Genomic DNA, 24,369 nt, shown 5'->3' with positions numbered 1-24,369 from the left:
CAATTGACTTGCTAACAAAAACCTTTGAATCTCATGATATTTCTCTGTTTCCAAAAATTATTTAGGTGCTTTTCAATGTCTCCAATATAATAGTTCTCAATGGCTGACTTTTTTCACAGTAGAATTAATAGCAACTTCGACTCGTATCCAAATAAAGTAAGTCTCCTATGTATTTATCGTAAACATATGTCTAGTAAAACAAATTAATATATGACTTATTGACATAACTGTCTTTAAATACTTTTATCTACAAAATACATATCTATATGTCTATTAAATATCTTGCAATTTCTAAGTATTTTTTCATATTTGTTTCGAATATAACCTTACGAATATAATCAACGTAGCTGGCTTTCATTTTACAGCGTTAATGAAGTTTCAAGATGTCTTTACATATATATAATGTTGTGGGGTGTGAATACTTTTGTAAATAACTGTACCTTGATTTATCGAACGATCTGCAATGTTTCTTGGCGCAGCGTTAATTACACTCTATCGTATCGTAAACATATACACGGTGTGTGCACCAGCTAAGTGCAGAGTCGGTTAATTGTTCCGTGTTTAAACAGTAATGCCAGCTGAGTTTCTCACTCGAACGTCAACTTACCGCGGCCGTTACCGCTGGTAATCGTTTCGTTACGTTATAGAAAGCGAAAGAAACTCGAATCAAGATCCGTCGTACAACTGACGTAAATCCGTCTGACCGAGCAATCTACCTCGCGGATCGCGTGCCTCCGATTCTAAACGGAATTTTCTCGTTCCCTCTCCTCCCTCGTTCTTACTTCTGTTATGAAAAAAAACAAAAAAAAACAAAAAAAATGCTAAATTGGAGCGTCGAAGCGAGTATACTACAAATGAGCGTACGGTATATTTGCATGGCACTTTCTGTCATGTCGCGTGCTTGTCATATCGTTTGAAATTTATTTCACACTGCGCCCGGGGAAAACACACGAGCGTGCACAATCCGTTTGAAACAATTCTTCAGCTTTGTATTTTGAACAAAACGCGGGCAAACGCGATCGCGCGTGTAAATTCTCCACAAGTGTAATAGACAGATTCCTGTATTGAATGGACGTTTTTTTTTCTCTTTTCTTTTTCACGCATTGACCGTCACACGATGATTATCAAATGACCCGCGCTTTCGTTCCTACAAATATCTTGGAATGATTAAAACGAGAAGTTTTAATTATAACATTTTAAATATAACATATAAATGTTATAACTGGATGACACTATCAAATGAAAAATATCCTCCCATTGCACTTTTATTGTAACGTGATAATTAAACGAATTCCCAATATTTTCTCTTTTGACTTTAGATTTATGCTACTATAAAGTTAGGATAATTCCAATCGTATTTTTAGATTACCCGTAATTGCTGACGAAAATTAATCTTTTCAATGACTTTTAATTCATCTAATTCAAATTTATACTGTGTAAAACAATGCATTATAACTTGCGAGTTATCCGATTCACTTAAATTTCATTGTTCTATGCAGTGGAATATGTCACAACGGACTACAAACACTACAACGAAGAATTTTTATGAATAGAATCACAATGCTTTATAACGTACGAAGGTTTTGCAACGAACGCGAAGAACTATCGACTGCTCCAAATCTTCGTTGCCATGGCAAAGAGAAAACAACAATGCGAACTTCTTCTTCTTCCGTTTAGTAGGCAATTAATCGCGTGGACGGTAATTAATTGCAAACAGAGTAGAAACACGCGAATGAGCACTAGCAGAATTTAAAGCGTCAGTCATTATTTATAAAATTAGTCATTATTTACGGTGACTGCATCTATATTTTTCAGTGCAGCGTTTTTTTATGAAATTCATAATGTCATGATACTAAATTTTTATAACAAATATATAGTATATACATAAATGCTACAATAATAGAGAGTAATTAGAAGTAACGACGAAACACTGCCAATACGTTGCATTCGTTCTGTTCGTCTTCCAAGTTGTCAACGTCATTTTCGTCGTTTCACACTATATTTCAAGATCATCAGAAATCGATGACGAGTGCCTCAAAGCAAATAGTTACTAATGCTCCCCGTTCTATGAGCAAACGTGTAAGTTTCGCGTCAGTGTGCCAATAAGAAATCAACGCAAACAGAAGCAGAGCAGAGAATGGAACATCTCGGTGTGTGTAATTCGGACGAACATACGCATCGCGTTTAACGGGGGAATGCATCGCGACTGAAAATCATATCATTGACTGGACATTCAACAATGGGAATGTTGCATGCCATAAACGGGCTCTTCCCGTTTAAACGTGTCAGTTAACTGAACGCATGTAGTACACTGAGCCGTTGGGAACGCGTAATTGTCGGCGATTTCCAGCCTGGTTTCCTCATTTACTGTATCACGCATCCGTCTTCATTCGTGCGCCATTACCGTTCGATGTAATCGCCCATAAATCGTGATAGAAAGTTTACTCACCGTCCTTCTGAGAGAACGCCGTGATACCCACTCGATCGGCTCCATCGAATGATACCGGCCCCTGGAAACGAATAATTTCGATCGGTTTGAGATTTCTAGCAATCAGCGATTTTCCAGGAATTTTTCGCCCTTCAACTAACAGGGTCGATTAACAATGAAACTGCGAATTTTTACGCGTTTGCAAGAAATTATCCAAGCGCAGAATTGTGTAGACTGTAATACAGGAAAATAGCGTTGAGTGAATCTAATAATTGGACGGTACCTGTAACTCTGTTTCTAGCGAAGATAGGAAACAATTGTGGAGAAATATTTTCGTATCGTTCAAGGAAGTATCGTTACTCTATCATCGTGTAATGGGATCTTTTGGTGTAATTGCACTTGTTTTTTTTTTTTTTTTCAATGGAACTTTGAGCTTCTTACTCCATGAATTTGATGCCGCTTTGAATAAAAAGATATTACGCTGATCGAGCATGATCAATTCAAGCTAGAACGATATTGTATCATAACTGTGACTGTAAATAGAGATGGGTGTGTCAATATGATACGTTTGAATATTACACTATTACGTTATGTCATACAACACCAAACTCACGTTCATTACAAATTTAAAAAAAAAAAAGAAGGGAAGTCCGAGCTGTTAGCTAGATTTAAGGTTCTCTAGAAGTAACAGTCATGTGATAAACTATACACGATGTTCTGCCCGAATCTCACTGCTCGGGATAGGTTAAATGTTTAAACACTTAAGGAACAAGCGAGGAGCATGTTTGTTTCTTCTCGATCGAGCAACACTACTCACCGAAACTCCAACGAAACGTAAAAGTTTCAACTGTTCCAACAGTCTCAGTGCAATGTCCTTTCTCGTATGCGTATATTGGTCTATGCTAATGTTGTCTTTGTTCAAGATGCTTTCGGTATTTTCCAAAGCAAGCGCCATCGCCCAGACGGCATCGTAGGTCTGTCTTGCGAAACTGTTGTCCGTCACGCCTCTTCTTGCCAATTCCTTCGTGAATTGGTTGCTCGTCTGCGCAGAAAATATCAAGGTTAATCGAGCAACGACACTGAGTTAACGACGCAGGTTTATTTTTAAAAACGAGGTGCCCTCCTTCTTGATTTTTGTCGGGCGCAACAATTGTTAGGACGAAGCTCGTGTAATCCGTTGGAAATATGGGCTTGGTCTTTTTTGTCTTCAGTGATCCTGGTTTGATATGGCAACGAAGATTAAAAATAAAAAGAAAAATTGCAATCTCGGTAATTCATGGTGACACTCTCGGCAAACAAGATTTAAGTTTCGTTAGCTTATTTTGAGAAAACAAGATAAATCTTCGTTTGCGTTCGTGGCGTCGTGCTGTGCGTCGTAGAAGGAAAATTGCAGCAAGAGGACGTTATGGCCGAGATAACGAACAGCAGTTTTTCCTTCTTTTTTTTTTTTTTTTCTTTTGTAACAACGAGAGCACTTTTAAACGATTCGATTGTCCAAACGAAAAATCAATTACCCTTTATTCGATAGTGTAGATGAAAACTACGTCCTTCGCGCAAGTGGTTGGTATTAACAAGTAGATAGAGTTTATTCGATACGCTGAAAACTGTTTCGATATTAACACACTCGCTACCGCTGTTTAGCCCTTGAGGGATGACATTTATGTATCGTATTGACTCCTCTGCAACTTCTCAGAAGTTATTTTAATAGTAGTAGGTTTCGTAATCATGTACAGAGTGTTTCACTTGATTTTGATATGTTGATTCATTATACTTTATAAAGAAAAAGTATTTCAGATAATGGTTGAATAATAGTAGAAAGATATAGTTTGAATAATAGCAGAAAGATATATTTTGATGTTATTTTTCGTGACTAGTTATATATAAATAAAATTACGTTATATTATTATACGTTTTTTAAATAGAATTATGTTATATTATTATATTATATTATATATTACATTGTACAAATTTTTTAGTTCTTAATGTATCTCTCGATAATTTCGATATTCTTGGTAAAAAAATGTTCTTGGTATTGATTCATGTATGTTTCAAAATTATTAGTTTAGGTGTTATTTTAACTTGAATTTTGTAAAATTTATCGTACGAAAGATTGGAACTCTGTATGTTTATTGTTGAAACGATTGAAATATGTATTTTTAAATACGTTAAAAAAATTTATATAAATTTTACGTAACATTAGCTATTCATTATTAAATGAATATGAATTTAAAATTGTAGAACAGTAGAAGAACGTTTGCCAAACGTAGCTGTCGAAAAGGAAATCAAAACATCAAGCTTTTAATGGAATTACGCTATATATCCAATTATTTATCTACGGTGAATTATACGTGAATTAAAAATATAGCGTTTCTTACTACAAACCATACGTCATACATATCACAGACTGGAATGATGAAGGTAAAAATTTTTGAATTATCAAATATAATAATTAGTTTTATTTACCATAATAAAATTAAAACATTTATCCTAAAATAAACAAATTTACTGGAACGTAAGAAGAACATTCCATTATGTTATAGTTATTGCAATTTCATTTTGTTAAACCTTATTCCAGAGGGACAAAGAAAACAAGGGTGAAAAATAAAACAAATCCATAGTTAAAAGCGTTCCTAACAGTAAACAGTAAAACTTTCAGCAAAGAGCTAATTCCACTTTAGCAACAGTGAATATTAAAATTACTTGGCTTAAAAGAATTAAGGAAAACTTGTTGCAATACTAGGCATAATCTCTTACTGTAGACAGGGTGTCACAAAATTAGAACGTAATTTCACATCCTCTGTTTGAAGCAGATCAATGCAAAAAACTTCCCTCTAAATCGATCTTGACCTTGAAAATTCGAGATCAAAAATACAATTTCCTTTTTCGCGCATATTATCCCGTTTTATCCTCCACGGCGACCAGGCAAGTTTTTGGATTACCAGGAAATGTAATCTCCGTTGCAGAAATTTATACGACACTCAACTTTGGATATCGTTTACGTTCAAACATGTCTGACGTTACGTTAATGTAGTGCTACGTGCAGGCCGAGAGTGTCTATATCACAAGCAAACATACCACTAATCTAGTTTCTCGTTATTAAACGATCACGGATATTTCGACAATTTTGTGGAAACTCCGTCTCCCACGTTTCTCTCTCATTTTTGATCGAAAACTTCGTTTCTCGCCGTGCGTGTGTTGACGGGCGCATTTCAATTCAACAGAGAGGCTAGCTCTCCGCAGGAAAAATCCAAGCGGTTGTAGCGAGGCTTGTCTTGTGCACGGCAGAAAGTTTGGTTCTTCTCCCACGAGCTGTTTCGTTTCTTAAAGTATTCAAATCGGACACACACACACACACACACACACACATATGTCGCCGTGTGTCTTCGTCTCCGATTCCGATAAAGCGGAAGCTCTCCAGGCGGCGAATTTCTATTTTTCCACATGCGCGGGTAAATATTCAGCGTGTAGTGTGTCTGAACACGCTCGGAATTATTCATGACGCTGTTTGAGAAAGTAAAGGGCAAACCGTTTCGTAACAATCGCGAACCACCGCGAGGGGTTGGATACGGTTTGAACTCGCGCGGTTGCGACGACGGGAAAGTTGGCCAGGTCGAAGAAGCGTAGCCAATATCGGAGCACGTTCCGTTCGAGTCTCATCGGGACCGGGTTCTCCCCTCGTGGAAATGTAATTAGCAACATGTGAGTTCGTCATTAGCTCGATTGCTCGAACGTGGAAAGTTCGATGCGAGGAAGCTGCTGGTCATTATCGCACTCTTTCTACCACACCGATATTACTCGCTAATGGAAGTGAAAACAAGTATCTGCACGTGTATGTGTGTGTGCGCGCGTGCTATGTAGCTATTATAACGAGTCTGAACATGCCAAGACCGCACGTTTTCAGTCGAGTACCGACCAGGACCCATTTAATGGATGAAACTTTGGCTCAGCGGCGATTCGTGTGATCGCCGCAGGTACGAACAAATCAAGAAACGCCGAGGGTTTACTACCGTGTGAAGGGATGTGCGTGTCGGTCGAAGAGAATTTTCGTGGGGGAAAGTTCGACGTTTCCCCGATTCAAGACGAAACTTTCGCGTTGCGAACGAGCTCGACAACTGGAGAAACACACTCACCAGACCCGACGAACTTATCTCGTTTTCTAAGGCAGAATCGAGACTCTTAACGATGATCAAGCCGTTCTGTGCCTGGGACAACTGCGAGGGCGTACATTCCTCCGGTCCTGAATGCCACTTCTCGTCCTCGGTCCTCGGCGGGTCGATCGTGTCACCTGGCAGAATCCACGCGTAATCTCCTCCGTGCATCCCCAGTTTCCAAGCCTGGCGAAAGAAATGAAAAAAAAAAGGAAAAAAGAAAAATAAGAAAAAAAGAATAACAGTTAGCAGATATTTAGTGAAAACGTCCGTCTGTCTCGCCCGGTTCAGCGAGCCAGATAAGGGGGCGAGCTTTAGAACTGGCTCTTACTGGAAGCTTCGCGCTTTTATGTTCCCTCGAATATATGGGTTACTCGGGTAAGTCTTTTATTTCTGGCAAGGAGCGGGCGACGGCTCCTCGTTACGAAACGAGACGTTTTACAGTTCTACAAAAAAATTCTCTCTCTCGCGTCGCGGGCACCGCGAAATTAACGCGGCGTTGCACGCCACATTCTCGGCTCGTCGCGGTACATCTGTCTTCGAGGATCGATCGTCGAGTGCACTCGTCAATGAAAAGGAAGTTAATGGCGTCGCGGTCGTTGCTACTGTAAAAAAGAAAAAAAAAAGGAAGAAAGAAAGGAAGGAAAGAAATCCCCAGGAATGTGCAGTTCGTATGTGGAAGGTCAAACTATTGACGTATTGGCATACCAGAAATATTTACTAGGATCTTATCGGACAACTGGACGACCGGAGTAATGAGAAATGACTCGGGGATGGGAGTTATTCTCGGATCCTCCGAGATGGATCTTTATAAAATATATCCCATTTCTCGCATCGCTTGTTCTCCCACCTTTCTTCCGCTAACTTCTATCCTACTTTCGTCCATTTATGCTCGCATTACCGATTTATTTCCTCTAACGCGCAACATATTTTTGTCAATATATTACACGTGTACGGACTAAGTAGCAGTGCAACCACATTGGTGGTGATACCACGCGCGTAGAGTTTGATATAAAATCTTTTTATTCTCATTTCTGAAGAAAATCGAGCTTGAGAAGTTATAAATAAATTGCGGATTTTTATGTATTTTAAAAACGAATCGATGAAACGAAACCCAAATGAGAAACCGAATGTAGAAAAGAGTTGCAACACAATGAAAATAAAATATTTGTTTTTAATTATATCATTTTTAACAGTCATAAACAACGAGAAACAAAATGGTACGACAACGAAATTGCACACTCAATCATACGGATTCTCAAATTTGATTTTCTCGAAAACGAGAAAGTTTGATACCAAAATTTCAGTTTAGTTTTTCATTTTGGCCGTACTATTTCCTATCCATCCTGTATATATTTCGACCGATAACAGAACGTATTTTAGCAAGGTCATTTGTCAGTTTGGATAACGAGGAACTGCCATCGTCACAGTAATTCGTCACCGATGACGAATGATGTATCGTCCGTTTGACGTTGTAGACGTTTTTACACGCTGCTGGTAAAAACTCTTAACGCAGCTCTCCATAATCAGGTTCTCTTCCGCTTTCGAGCAGCTCGAAATCCCTTATCGAGCCATCGGGCACGCGACCGAGAGAAGCCATCGCGCCGAACCGAAGAAGATCATTAAATATGCAACGTTTCTATCCTTCCCGGCGCGGCTCGACTCTTCTAAAGCTTTTAAGTCCGGGAAAAGGGATCGCCGGCCGGTTATCGGGAAATCGTCGTCAGTCGTAGTTACATTTCATTGTCTTTCAGCGCTTCGCGCGGACACCGAGTTAAAAAAAAAAAAAAAAAAAAAAAGAAGAAGAGAAACTGGGTCACGTTTGAATGGCGCGCCCTAGTCCGTTCGAAGATGCAGCCTGTCCTCTGAATTCGCAACTGTTGTCACTCAGAGGCACGCGCTGAAAATGAGAAATGTGCCTGGAATACGGTTCATCCCCGGTGAAACTGGGTTTCGTAACGTCGAACACGTAAATCAGGCCTCGGCGTTTCTTCCCGCTCGGAACGGCTAATGTACTAGAACAGTAGTCTCAATAGAGAGATACCGACTGTTACTTGTTAATACGAAACAATGAGAAAAGTAGCGCGTCTCATTTATCTCAATTTTTTTACTACGAAAAATGGCAACGGTTTCGATTTTAGCGTTGGGACGCTAGTTTAGCTTGTTATCAATCGTAAGAGACTGGTACGTTCTGGGAAAAATAACATTGTTTGTACTTGACGGAGGAAATTCTTTATTGAACAATTTTTGAGAAAGATAAACGTTTCTTTGACGAAACAAGTGAAATTTAATCAAACGTAAGGCAAAAATTTATTCATTATATAAAGTTGTATAATTTCTTTGCTTTGAACGATTTTTTTTTTTTTAACGAGGAAAGCAAAAATAATTGTTTGTAATTTTGTAATTACCAATGAAAAGAATTCGCAAAATTTTATCTGTCTTTGAACAATTCAGAGTAGTCTACTCCTCTGAAGAAAAGGATCTCAAATTATTTTCAGCTGTTTTACGAAAAATTGGAGGAAGAATTCGTACAAACTCTTTTAATAAAATTGGCCCATAATTTTAACAAATTGGTCCACTGGCGAACCACGGTTTAGAGATATTCTGTTCGGACGTGCCAAAACAAAAGACGAACCCGTTATTATTTATAAGAGATACCATTCGAGGCTATTAGCTTCCGCGTAGGCGTTATCTGTATTTTTCGGTTGATTTATAGCAGAAATGTTTCCGCGTTCCTTGTTTCGTTGCGCGCGCGCGAAGAAAGGGCGAAACATTTGCCTCTGAATATCGACGTAATAAACGGCCGATCTCGACCCGCGAATATTAAACATCGGGAGAGTAACGAGCTACGCAATCGTTTGAATGGGAAAAGATATGGATATCGTCGATCTAGCAGCTCGTACGCGAACGTTTACGTACGCATTATTGCCTACCGGCCCGTAGTTGCATTCTGACTGGCAATAATAGAGTCGGTCAAGATGTCAGAGCCGGGGCTCCCGATGAAAAATCGCTTTCACAAGACGGAGCGGCACGGCTGCTCGCCAGCACGGTAAATTTCAACTTTTTTATCTCTCTCTAATAAACTCTTAACGATGCATTCCGCCGTGTATACGAAACAAAAGGGGAGGGAACGAAAGCGAGCGTAAATCAAAAATTTACGCTTTCACTCGTGGTTACTTCTATGCTGCTTTTGACGCTTGAAAACAAAGAAAATGTTGCAGTCTTTTGTTTAGCGGGAAGAACCAACTTACGGGCCAGGTTATGCAGAAAAGTGAAGAACCTTCACACTGATTTGAAATCAAGTAAATCTTGTTTGAAGATTTTAATTCATTATAGGGAAAGAAAGGAGCCTTACTTTCTATCGAGTATATTTTATTCCTTGTTTCTGTCTTACGATGTTTTTCAATGATTTATTGCAACAGTGAGTAATATAGATAGCAGGATAACGAGTGGAAAAGTCTAGAATGGAATTATGATTTGATAGTTTTTACAACTGTATAATGTAAGAATTGTTATATGAGTTGGAATAACTTTAACAACGTATTAAGAAATTATCGAAGAATGGTCCCTTTTTATAAATATTTCGCTAAATTAGAAATGTCTGCAAACAAATTGGTGGTATATTTTGAGAGGGTGGAATTTTGAGACAGAGGTAGAAATTTGATGGAACTTTTGAACGTTGGAGATAAGAAACAAACGATTGTATTTGTAATACGTAATATGTAGGTTAACGATTCTTTATAATACTTAATATTTAGATCAGCGATTTCATCAAGAAATAGACTGTATCTCTATTCAAAACATATTCAAAACGTATGATTCTGTTTAAAAAACCAAGATCATTTTGAAATCTCTAGAAAATTTGCATAGAGAAAATTTAATTGCAGCATGAAAAAAAATGGATGCTCTCCTCGACGAAAATAAATTTCGCTAGAAATGGTTTTTAAAATAACGAAAAGTTTGGGGAACAGTCGCGTGTAAAGATTAAAATAGAACACTTTGTATTTACATATGTATACGCATATACATACATATGCTGCTTTTCAACTACTGACGAGATATCTCGCGACACGATATCGTTTATACGATATCACGGGCGAGTTATTCCACGTTTGTGTTGCGGTGCCACAGACAAGATATCCCGACTGTTTGTTTATTAGGACGAAAGATTTAATTGGAAGAAAAATCAACGCGTGAAACGTCATAATAAATGAAAGACAGGAATGATATTATTTTTCTTGTCCAAAAGTCATCTGACCAGATGTGTGCTGTATAAAAAGAATAAGTAAGAAAAATACAGCAAGTTGAAATTTGTACGAAGAACAAATAACGAAACTAGGAATTATTTTTGCAAAAACTGTGATGTAACATTATGTATTAGAATAATGGTTCCGAAAAGTTTGTTTTTCGTTTTTCCGAAGACAATAATCTTTTGCAACTTGTACATACGATAAATTTTACAGAGTTCAGATTAAAACATTTTCTAAATTAATAACTTTTCGCATAGGTTAATACTTTTTTTTTTTAGAAAATGTTGCAATGTATAAAAAAGTGTATCATTCCATTTAAAAAAAAAGCGGAGATGAACTTGAAGTCTCCAAAATCGCCTTTCAAAAGATCACTATTATCATATTTTGTACTGAATAACTTTCGTTAATATAATTTTTTTATATCTCCAAAAGCAACATTCCGTATAATTAAAGCTAAAGGCACTAATTAAAAAATATTGCTTTACTATTTCAAGCTTATATATACGTCAACATATTTGCATTATTTATATACGTATAGTTTCTATAAATAAAGAATTGTCAATAAGTATGGGAACTGCTCTTATAACTTTCCGCGACCTGTCGAAAATGAACTATATGTAATCCACTAGAGAGTTGCAATTTACATTTTCGAAACATCTATACTTCATGCTTTGAATCACGTCACGTGAGTACAAGAAAATTAAACGGAATTGTTTCTAAAAACAGTGTATCTTTCATTTAATGTTCACTATAACGTTTCGTGAATCAATTTTTCTTTCAATTTGAATCTTCGCCCTAATAAGCAAACAACTGAAGTAGATTGCATCGTGAAGTAATTCGTCTATAGTATTGATATTGTGTCGCGAGATATCTCGTTAGTTGCAAAGCGAATGTACATGTGCAGTTCGATGAGAAGCCTCGAGACAGATATTTTGGAGAAATTTGGAGGATGCGATTTAAAAGGCAGTGAACGAGTGGAGGACGTCGATTCGTTGGTGCCCTAGCGATAGATAGTAATTGGACGGACAGCATGTCCTACATGCAAGCAACGCAATTTCATTTCGGCGTGTCATTGCAGTACGGTTTGTACACCGTACAAGCGATACACAGGCGAAAATTAGAAGCGTGAAACCCGATGTCCATGCTATTTCGATGGTGGAGGCACGAAGAAATCAATCAGACTTTTTCCATTTCGTGGTTAATTTTGAAATTGGTGATCAAGTTTATCGTCACTTAGTTCGAATTAATATGCTTCATTTTTTAATCGCATTGAGCTATGTATGTAATACGTATTTAATTACATACGTAAATATTTGCAATTTTCCATTTCTTTTTAAAAATATTGCAGCCAGATCAAAGGATCAGTTTTTCGGTCATTTTTTCGGATCGATTACAAGCAAAAGCAGTTTCATACATTTCTGTATTTTCCTCGCGTGTTCTACATGGCAATGGTAATGTATTTCACGTGAAAAACGTATTCATGTCCATTTTGCTAGACTGCAAATAGCAGACTATACAAACAAATAAAGGGAGTAATGATTATATGTATGAGAGTTGGATTTTCGGTGAAAATACAGAATCGTGTGAACGTTGTTCGATTGTCACCGATTCGGAGAAATTATTGAATTGGTTAAAAAATTGCATCGTTTAAATTGACTGTGGCCACGTGCAATTCATGTTTGTAATATGAATATGTACAATATCAATAATAATGATTCTTAATTTTGCGTAAAAACGTACCAATATTTCTTTGTTATAGTTTAATAAATATATTATAATATAATAAATAGAATTTCTCTGTAACAAGAAAATAATTTAAATTGAAATAGATGTGATATATCTTTTTATGAGATTATGTATACTTATACATATAAAGTTGCTTATGAAGGTATTCAAAATTATCGTAGAAAAACTTTCATATACATATTATAGGATATTCTATAAATTTCATTAATATTATGATGAGACACGATTGTTATGATTATATTGGTAAAATTTAAAAACAACGTAAATATGAATATAAGTGTTACAAAATATATTGTATTTCGTAACAGATTACAACGTGAATAGTCATCTTAAGATTATAAGTTAATTGAATATTGATACTAGAACTATCAAAGTGGTCAAAATTACCAATTTATAATTTTTTTTAGGCATTTTCTAGATATAAAACACTATATTTTAAATGATTTTAAACGTATTTGATTGTATTATAAAGTATCTTTATTTCTTTTCTTTGATGAAAATTTTGTACTTTAATCGTCAATAGTTCGATTGATACAATAAATAACTAAATAAATGAACAATTTTGAAACTTTTCTCAGATATTTTAAACACGCATCTCGTAATCTCCCTGTATATTTTTAGATTTTGTTTTAACTTATTATGGTGTTGATGAAATGTTAAAGTGTTTTATTATATTATATATATATATATATAAAATGTTTGAATACTTTCGCGAGCAACTGTATTTCTGTGCAGTCTGAATTTATGAAGATGAATGTTTAAAATAAGCAAAATATTTATAGCGTGTCCACATGTGTGTGTACGTGCATTAAGATGCATTAAAATGATCGGTTCGCATGTTGGTTCGTACACTCAATGCCGAATGTATTGATATTAACTACTTCGATTATTCATCGAAGATCTGCGATCGAATTTTCATGTTATGGTGCGTTTATACCTAACGAATGAACGCTCGTTCGTCCTCTGTTTCGATAAAATTGAAATCTAAACGAGCATGGTAAATTATTGCTGAATGTTAGAATGCTCGAAGAATGCTTGCTCGATATTAAAGGCAAATTCTGAATTAGAATATTTACGTAATAATTAGAATATTGACATACATATTTTTATAAACATAATTTAACAATAGTTACAAACTGACAGTTTTCTATTTTTGAAAATTTTATATATTCTACCATATTACGTGCATTTTGTAAATTGTCTAATATGAGACCATTTTTAATGTAATACAACACTCTTATCTATTATATAGAACTCTTAAATATTGTAGTAATGCTGTTTCCTTTCGCAACTAACCGTATATTAATTATTTTATCCTAACCGTATATTAATTGTATTATTTTTTCGACGTTGAGATTAATTAACCGTCTTGTATAAACGCATATTTGCGAAATATGTTGCAGAAAGTTTTCAGAGTGGTTCGATCAAATTGATTAATTAAATTAATTCCAAATTGGTAAGTGTATTTTTCACTCAATAATTTTTCTAAATACTGTTGCACAGTGTGTGCAATGAAATTTAATCATCAAGTAATGATTTAATTTCAGAGCTATTTAACAGTTATTGTTTAAGAGTTACCTTGAAAGTTTCTATTATGGAACGGATCTCGTATTAAATATCAAAATTTGTTCAATTAAATTTTGATTTAGGCAAACTGAGCGAAAAAGGGGGGGGGGCAGAACAAAGTGCACAAAAATTAGAAAACAGACGATCAATATACAAATAGAGACAGGAAGAATAAGTTTCAGGAACAAACGGAACTGCTTTCATATTAGGAACCTTTTCTCTCTTTATCTGTATATTTGTGTAACTTTCATTCTTGTTTTATTTCAAAGGAACTGCGTCTTTCAGTACATTCGACGAATATGAATCTTACTTTTAATACTTTTATAATTCAACGATATTAAAATAAGACGTATAAGAATTACAATTTCCATGCTCTCATGTTAAACAAATTTACCATACGTAAAAATTTTCGGTCTGTTGAGCAGTCGTTCGTGCTCGCGGTTCAAACATATGAATATTCGCCCGATTACCATTTACACTGAACGAGCACAAATTGCTTTAAGTATTCGTCCGTTTGGTCTAAACGCACTTCCATCGGTATGAAAATCGATTAGGCAATTAAACAGTTCTCTGATGAAGGAGCTGCTAGCTGGTAGCTTCTCGAAACAAAAAGCCATCGAAATGATAATAGACGAAGAAGAATGCGTGTTAGTATATGCGTAACGATGAAAGAGGGGAAAAATGAAAAGAAAACGAGAGAGAGGAAGAGAGAGAGAGAGAGAGAGAAATTGCGCCCTACTTTGACACAATGTTCATTATTCGCTTAGCGAGGACATAGGCTATGACCACGTGTTCGCGTTTCATTGATTTTCATCTGAAAATCCAGGCGTAATGTCACCCCCGCGATGGACAAATTTCAATTTATCGATCAGGATGGTAGTCGAGTTCGCGAAGCTCGCGCGCATCGTGCAACCTTTCGATGGACGTTCGAAACTCGAAAATAATCTTGCTCGTGTAGTTTAACGTCACGACGGTAACGTCGAAGAACGTAATTTCTCCGGGAAAATGGGCGATTGAGCGTCTGCAAAAATTCGTAATTGAACTGTCGCTGATGTGCGAGCAAACGCTCGCGAAACGTTTTATTTTCGCGTATATTTTGAAGAGAATCGTTGGCGGCGGTACTGCGTAACCGGGGATAGACAACAAAGAAAGAAGAGGCAAATCTTGATGCATCCATAAACTTTGTGTTCGAAAGTAGAAACTATTCCAGATCTATCTATTCTGAAATTGAGTTGTGTATAACGTCTTCCTTTCGCTCCTTTCCCTCTCTTCTCTCCTATACCATCTACATTAAATTTTTTCAATGAGCACAATCTCGTTTGCAAATGTATTTCAACAGTCTGCTATTTCGCGGTTGTGAAATTGTTACACTTTTTTTGTACAAAACGTGACTTACGAAAGTGTTCACTTATGAAAGAACTTTTATACGCTCGTGCAAACGAAAGTTGATTCATAGTGACTTTTGATAAATATATTATACGTGTATGAAATATTCTAATTGTATTAAAAATATTCATATCTCATCTCAGTATTTATGAAATTTTTTAATCTTTTACACGATACGTATAATATATTCATTAAAAATTGCTATTGATATTCAAATATTGTCGTCGGCAGATAAATGATCTTCGTTGAACAAATAGAATATAATGCTTCCATTCTTGAACCGATTTCGACTGTAAAAGTCTGAACTGACAAAATTACACGATCCCTCAGTTTCAGACTTCTTTTTTTTTTTTGTAATATCCATTAAAGGATTAAAGTATCAAGTGGATTCCAGGTGAAATTTGCATGAAGCTATCGCGCATAATTGATGCAGTGAACTTTGTTATTGCCTGTTACTTTGCGAAAGCAACAGGACGATGAAATTGTTCCGCAGTTTGGCATTTAAAATTTTTCATCGCGAAAGTGAGTCAACTCCAGCCACCGTTATTTTTCCGTGCTTGGAAATTATGCAATTGCCAGGAGCATATTCCGCTACAGTGGCCAGTCGAAACGAACTTGCAACCAGAGTTTATAATAGGGCTTCCGTTGAAGGCTTACCTCGCAGAAAACGTACGGTGCTAACCGTGGTGAAAAACTCCCGATGATGATTCTCGTGTCCAACTCCTGCAATTCGAACAAAATTGCATTTCAACAAAAGAAATCATTCCCTTTCGACCTAATCTCAACTTTTTATCACAAGAGGCGTCGGTAAGCAATTAGTTATGAACTGATTAACCCTCAGGTATAATATCGTTGAGTTGTAGGTGACTACAGTAATGTTTTGACCTCCATTTGATTTTATTTGACACATTCCTCATGGTAAAGATTAATGATGAAATTAAAAATTCTAAAATTAAATAACTTGTCTTTAAATTATTATTTCCAATGAGGTTCAATGATATCCATCGCGGATCCATCCAATTTTAAATTAACAATTTTATTATGTACATGTTGACGTAATTATTTAAAGATTTATATGTTAGTTGCTGCATAGCAGCAAAATTTTAAATTTTTATAAACATAACGACAGAAGATTCTTTCATCAACTAAATCTATTTTAAATATTTTATATGTTATTATGCTTTCTATAGATTTCCAAAATTTTTGCGAAGTTGATGCCATGAGGTTTTACTTGGCATAATTTTGTATCAAAGCATTTTTATCTATGCTTCATCAATAAACAGGCAAAAACTTTTTAATGTAGCGAGTTTTTGTGTAAATAAAGAGATATAAATGTAACGCTATGCAAGTACGCATTATGTCATTAAGGCAATACTTTGCACAATGTTACATTAGTATCACGTATATTAACATAATAAATGTTCAACATGAAATGTTCATATCTGCGACATCAACACAGAGGGCTCAATGTATGAGAGGAGAAAGAATTACGACTACAAACGAAACAACAAAATGAAAGTTAAAAAAAAACTTTTACATAGTATATTTCTGAATTGTAGGTACAAAAAATGAGACTTTCACGCTTGGTGAATTCTTAAAAAAAAAAAACAAAAAAAGGAGAAAACAAAATTGCGGTTTGTGAAAATGCCCCTAGGTAACGCTCCTAGGTTTTCAATTTGTGAATGTACCATGCTATGATACTAACAGTAAGAGTTAATTGAATTTTTCTCTTCGATTGACGCGACTTGGCACACCCCGTGTACAATAAACAATTCTTTATAATGCATACTTTGGGACAATTAAAAGAAAATTGTAACATCCTAAAATCTGCTCCTTATTTGTTATAATTATATAGAACTACTTTCTCTGATAATATAGAATTTATCTATTTTTAAAAATTTGGTCACAGTCTTTGGTTACGTATTTGACAAGTAATGCTTACGATAATTTTCAATAACAATACATACCACACACTGTATATATAAAAGATAATAACAGGTTTTATTTCAGTTCCATTAATAAAAAAAAAGAGACATATTTGAGTAATCTTACAAGCATGAATGGTGATAAAGTATGCATACATACTTCAGTATGTAGTTTAGTGTGTATACATACAACAAGTAGTAAATATACTTACCAGCAGCCTATAAAGGATTAAAACGATAAACGTACTACGTTTGGAAGAGCTACAGGAGCTCAACCGTTAATCGTTCACGGTGGAATTACACGCTTGAAATCCGTTCTCGTACGTGCTTCATACTCTAAGAAGAAAGATAAATGTGGGAAGATTTCCAACGCAGATTTCCAACGTAGGGGATGAAATCGTAACAACTAGGCGTGACTCTGTACTACACACCGTGTCGTCGGGACGCTCTAGTAAACAGGGTGGAAAAAAAATTTCAATGAAGTTTAAGTCTATGCCCGCCTTACTTTTAAAGTTTGCAGCTGTTCCTTGTAATCGTTCTCCGCGAACGTGATGGTTGCGGTGCACGTGATATTCGCTTGCTCCAGTTCCGTGACTAGATCGTTCACAGCCTGAAACGAAAAAAAGAAAGCGAAGCTGCAACACTCCCGTCTCCTCGCGACGAACGGATCAAAGACGAATCGAGGAACGACGCGAGATAAAGTATAATTCGACTTTTCTTATTAGACTGCTCGTCGGTTCTGCCGAAGAGATTAAAGTTTAATAGTTAGTTTACGCGCGATTCGCCGCGTGGGAATTTTGAGCGGCACTGGGGGCGAATTCTATTGAATTAAACACGCGCGCGCAGGTACTCGAGAAAATGGAACGGCGGTGCGTCTTTGATTAAACTTCCCCGTTGGTTTGCTACGTCGAGTCGTACGCTTACCAATGAGTACATGTCACCAGTTTGCGAGAGGGCGGTAACAGTGTCCCATCCAAAATGCTTGATGAGCGCTATCCGGGCGGAGTTGTGACTAGAATCTGGCGCCACAGTTCGTAAGAAGAGCGGGAATTCGGTGGTGTCTGAGAGAGCAGGTGCGGTGGACCCAAAGGAGACTTGTATCACGTTCCAGTAGGGCACGATTTTGGCTAAGGTTTCCGTGACCTCGGAGCAAGCTGTGCCCAGCAACAACGGTATTAGGTCGCTCTTCTTTGCCGAGTAGAGAGCGTGGAAGAATCTATCAACTGCCACTCCAGGGTCGCACTAAAAAAACAAAAAAAAAAAAAAAAAAGAAAGAAAGAAAGAAAATGGAAAGAAAGAAAGTAGTCGAGAAGAAACGACGTTGCAACGTGGCTGCGATAAAATTCTCGACGGAATCGTGTGATGCGCTGGACGATACGATATTTCGATGAGCCGCCGCCTCTATTTCGTTGCAAACATCGTATCGTGAAACAAATACGAAATTATGATTTGTGAAAGCCGTCAACGGCGTGACGTAGTGAGACGGACATGTCTGGGAAAAAAAGAGAGACGTGCTTCGCATAGAAAGCAAGCAATTATAAGGCGCCATGTAACGAGAGGCAAGAAAAAGAGGAAAAGGATCGCAAACACTTTGGCTGGACTGACGCATATGCATGTGTGTGTGTCTCTGTGTGTGTGTATACGTTTGCAAGAAAGGTGAGGTAAGAGAAGACGAACCGGTGAGCCTTAACGAGCAATTATTCAACTCGAGAGGGTGACTAGGACGGACTCGAAAGCTCCCGTACAGTTGAAGAGTCTGCCTTATGCCGTTCAATCCAGCGAGATGCCGAGATACCGAGAAAATAGAATTTTCGAGGCGAGCTTCGATCCAACTCCTACGTACGTTGGCTGGCGCTCTTATTCAATTTCGAATTGTTGCGATACAGGGTGTTCGGCAGGTAACTTTGTCCGAGAGGAGATCGGAATTTCGTTAACAGTTTCCTAGAAAAGATCGGAATCTCGTTCACCACAATTTCGCGTGAACCCGCGAGAACCGCGCGATAAACTGCATTTGTCGTGCACGGTTCGCGAGTCATCGCAAGCGCCGATATTTGCACAAGCTTTGTGATGCTTAACTCGATTATATCTCGGTTGTGAATTTCAATCGTACTCAGATGCTGTGTTCACGGCATTCTATCAAAGTCGTGCATTCTCGTAAACGACGTCGCAAAGAATGTTTCAAAGGAGGGTGACTCGGAGATTAAAATTACAGATTCCTTGCCACTACATTTCGATGCTCAACTTTCCTCCGAGGAATCCGCAGAGGAGTTCAAACATCGCGGCGCGGGTCACAAGCCACGTTGATCAGATATACGTGTAAATGCAAGAACGCCGCGAAAGTTTCGCAATGAGAGGCCGACCGCGGAACCATTGCATTTTAATACGGGGAAATTAAATGGTTCGCATTTTTAACAGGAAATCTGTATTGGTTGTATCGCCGATCGATACGAACGGACTCTCGGTACGTTCCATTTTCATTTTCTTATTGCAATCAACGCGAGAACGTGACGAGAGTTTTGCAGAACTCACGATCCGCAGAGAAAGATTTGTGGAACCGTTCTCCCACGTACGATCAACGAATTTGAAGAAATTTCGTAGAAATCTGTACACACGTAAGGAGGAACTGGCCCGATTACGCTCGTCGCATATTTTCGCGTATTTGAACGCGCGATGTTCGCTTCAACCATTGTATGTAGAGGCATTAATACTACGTTGTATTAGCCAATATTAATACTTTAAAATTCTAGCGTCGACAATTGTTGTAAAAGCGTGTTTAATATGCAAATTGTGTTTCAAAGTTTTGACAGAAAGTTATCTGAAAATTGGTTTGCACTGCAGTGTTAATAGTATTTGAAAGACAAGTAAGTTTATTTAAGTTATTCCTATACTGAGGAATCTATATATAACCTGCATAAAACTGCCAAACAAATGTCAATAATATGCACGTATTCATTTGTACTTTATGTTAATAACATGGTCGTGATTTTGGTATAGTTCGATCACATTGATTCGGGAAAGTTCGATTATATTAAACAAATATATTATTGATAATGTTATTACAAATTAACAAACACTGTCTACGATTTATGAAGAATGTGACTTAGATGAAATGCTAATTTCTTAAAAAATGCGGAGGAAACTATTTCGAGAAATTATAACCGAGTTAAATGTGTAAGCCTAAATACGAAAATATTTGTGGTTTACGTGAGAAATTAAAGAAGAAAGACAGCGCCAATTAATTTCTTCATTCGTCATTACAAAACGCGGATAAGACCAGCCAATTGCGCTGTCAACGTTTTTCATTAGGAATGAAAGTCGCGAAATATGATTTATTCATAAATAATATCCTAAATAACACGGATGTTACCAAAATTCGTCCAAAATAACAAAATTCTGAGAACAGTACTGGGAACAACGTCTTTTCGAAAGAAATGGTCGAACTATCGTGGACTTACTCTACTTGAAATCTATACGTCGGTATGGAAAACAGTAGCAGAGGAAATTACGCTAAATCTGGATAACCCTTTATTAGGAACTTTATCCGAATTTACGATATGATCGAGATAGTGCCTTGCGGTGGAGAATTCCTGAGGATTTGGCCGATTGCTAGAGTACACTTGGTGCCCGGTTATGGACCGGACGTTACGTTTCCGTACGAAACGAAGCAATGTATTTGGCCGTCATTCCCAAAAGAGAAAATTTCCTGGCTAAGGGGAAAACGAGACAGCGATATATCGAGCAGTTATCCAGGGAGAAAAAAAAAAAGAAAAAAATGACGCGCGATTCATTTTCATCGAATGTCTTCGGGATATGGAGAGTTTCAAGACAAAGTTGTAAGTCGGCCAAATGGAAGCGTAAGCTCGAGAAATCTTCCATGACGTAGGGCTTATTTAAAGAACAGCCACCAGTGATATCTATTTCCCGCGTTGGTGAGACGTTGACACAAAATAGATAGCTTTGCTCGCTGAAAGGAAGAAACGCCAACAATATCGATGCAAATGTATGATACACCTACGAAGTTCCCCTGGTTGAATTGCCACGAAGAAATTAGCACCGCGTATCCAAGAATTTTGTGACATTATGGCATTACATCGTGGTGCACGATATTATGGCAAACTTAGGTGATTTTGTGCAAGTTTCAAGACTTTGCGCGAGGAGAATTTGGTGCCGAGTCATAATTGCACGTAACGTAACTACTTATGGGTAAACTTTGTTGCGTTAGCGGTGACAAAGTTTGTGAAACCCTATTGCATTGTATCCCCGATAAACTATCATTATCGAACTAACGGAGCACCCAGGCAGCGTTAAATGGAGATAGATTCTACGGCCTGCCTTTGTTCGGCCTTTGTTCGGTCGAAACTTTAACGAAATATTTCTTTACATTTTACGGCTAATCTAAAAGCCCTGTTTTCACGAGGCGAAAATAATGTTCACGGTTCGTTTCAACTCCGTTATCGCGGCGATATGTCAATTTAGGACCTTATTCTCTGAAAGAGGAGGCGAATTTTTCAGTTAGAGTGACAACTCGCTCGCCAGGCCTGACCGAGCGCTGAATTCTCGACAATTTCGTCCTCGTAACGAGACGAATTTACAACAGGAAATGTAAACGCCGTGCAAGTTTTGACTCCGTAATCTTGAACAAACTAACTTCATACTAACGTTAACGTTTCCGCGCTGCAGCACACAACTTTGCCCCGCTGCGGGATTATATCACGGAGTGACACAACTTTGCGTTCACAAGCTTAAGTGTTACTGTAACTCCTAGTTATCGCGAGGCTGTGCCTTTTCGGTGCCCGCGTTTTCTCTCACTTTTTAAGCTTCTCGCGCCGGACTTAATTGAATTAGTATTTTAAACGTCGTGTCGCGTTATGCAATTGAGGTACGTGTATGCAGGGCTAAATGTAGTTAAGCTTTCATTAAATCTCTATTCGGCGGTAGCTTAGCGCGAGAAATGTCGTTTCTCGTTTCCCTAAAAGATTATCTTAGCAGTACGTTTTGCAGTAAATCTAGCGGCTAGTGCTAATTTTCTAGTAGAAAATCAGATATTTCATCTGATCTGTTTTTATTCCTCTTCTTACTATTTTCAACCCTTGAGATTTATCTCTTTCATACTACACCTGTAATGCGAGTTTCTTTGATTTTTCTAGAGACCTTTGGTTTTTCAGTACATTATATACGCTGCAACGATTTGTACTTTCGTATTCCATCCGCAATAGAATGATTTTTCTTTCAACTAAATGAATATCACAAGTAAATAATAACAGAAATCGTAAAAATGGAAAATTGATCAAGTATCCTACAATTTTGTCCAACTGATATTCATATTTGTTTCTCAAACTTTTCTTACAAAACTTTTCTTATTAAAGTCTTCATTTTCTTCTTTCAAATGTACGAGAAATATAAATGCGCGATGTTTTATAATTTCGTTCATCGTTCTATGTTTATTGTATTATTTCGACATTTTACACATTATAACAAAAATGAAAGTTTTCTACTGTTTTTGCATACCATGACAGTTCATAGAATTTTCCAGACGAAAAGTATCTTCACTTTTTTATCAACTACGTAATATAAAGATATCTTAGAATAATAATGATGATGCATTTTGAAAGTAGAGGCTTTATATTTCAAAATTTACAGTTATACGATCCTTTTTACAAAATTGTAAGAGTTTAAATATCTAGTCCGAATATTAATGCAAGTAAGTCACTGCACTTGTTTGTGAATATTCGTGAAACTACATACATGTTTTTTTTGAAAAGTGAAATTCCAAAAGTGGTTTTTTTTATTAAATTCCAAATGTGGACATGGATTGTTTTATTTAATGCTAAGATATTATTGTGCTCTTTTAGCACAAGGAAAAATCAAGAAAAACGATACGAATAAAGGATGAGGGAAGTTATAAAAAGAACGAACGAATGCTGGTGGTGAGTTTGACATTTGAACATGTAGCTGTCGCTAATAACTATCACATAGGTGCAGAAATTAATTCAGCGCCTTTTATTAATTACAATTAGATAAATGTGCCATTTATTTATTGATTTTGAGAACATTGCGATAAAAAATTACGTTCTGGGTCATTCCGTGTTGTGAAATAAATTGTTGCCTTTAGGGAGATTTCCATTTAATAATTGTCCAAGTTCTTCGAATTTCCAATTTTTCAATTTTTATGTCGAGATGTTCTTGGTCAATCATGTTACTATTGAAAAATTCTTAATTAAAAATCAGAAAGTGTACATTTAATAATCTACATCGTGCTTCATAAATGCGACGATATATACTTTGAAATTCAATACAGGATGTAGCAAATTTAATTTCTAGACCTGATTCTGAACCAGAGTGCCTTAATCAGTTAGAAAAATTAAACCATTTGTAAATTAATATTAAATGCCAGTTCAACATTGAAAATCGTTGATAATATTAAATAAGATTGTTCCTAAACTGAGCGTAAATATAGGCATGACTGACCCATAAAAATCTATATATTATTTGTTACGATTGATTCTGTAAGAACGACATTTCAAAAAAAAAAAAAAATGGTCTTCCATATTCGTCTACTTCCTTCTAAAGTATCAAAATAAAAAAAAGTATTCTTGACACAGTTTTCTAAGATTCAAGCTATCAAGAGGTTAATTTCGAATGATTATTTCGCATGATAAGAAGCCGCTAATTCACATCTTGCGTGACGTTATCAACAATATTTCACTTTTAACGAAGACACGCATTTTTAACATTTTCATTAAGCGTTTAATTATTCAGCTTCTTGTTTCAATTATGCGTTTCATCAAGCTCGTTCTTCTCGTTTCTAGATCAAGTTTCTAGATTACGTTTGAAAACCGTTTCAGTTTCGTTTTGAAAACCGTTAGATATAATAGACTCGATAGAAATTATCTGGTGGAATCTGGCAACTTTTATCGACA

General features: G+C 36.6%; 1 protein-coding gene across 2 annotated transcripts in view; it reads right to left on the bottom strand.

Moving 5' to 3' along the window:
• LOC122538410 (gamma-aminobutyric acid type B receptor subunit 2) overlaps positions 1 to 24,369 on the bottom strand; it is a 57,864-nt gene that overhangs the window by 14,593 nt on the left and 18,902 nt on the right. For both annotated transcript variants that reach the window (XM_043672452.1, XM_043672451.1), the window contains exons 3-8: positions 18,374 to 18,691; positions 17,955 to 18,059; positions 16,182 to 16,247; positions 6,559 to 6,762; positions 3,246 to 3,470; positions 2,450 to 2,510 (exon numbers count right to left, since the gene is read on the bottom strand). In XM_043672452.1, coding sequence (XP_043528387.1) covers positions 2,450 to 2,510; positions 3,246 to 3,470; positions 6,559 to 6,762; positions 16,182 to 16,247; positions 17,955 to 18,059; positions 18,374 to 18,691 — 979 coding nt within the window. The remainder of the gene's footprint in view (positions 1 to 2,449; positions 2,511 to 3,245; positions 3,471 to 6,558; positions 6,763 to 16,181; positions 16,248 to 17,954; positions 18,060 to 18,373; positions 18,692 to 24,369) is intronic.

The sequence above is a fragment of the Frieseomelitta varia genome, unplaced genomic scaffold (assembly GCF_011392965.1).
Source record: "Frieseomelitta varia isolate USP_RPSP 00005682 unplaced genomic scaffold, Fvar_1.2 scaffold_995, whole genome shotgun sequence".
Taxonomy (NCBI): Eukaryota; Metazoa; Arthropoda; class Insecta; order Hymenoptera; family Apidae; genus Frieseomelitta; species Frieseomelitta varia.
The sequence above is the reverse complement of the archived record's forward strand: the minus strand, read 5'-3'. Positions and strand labels throughout refer to the sequence as shown.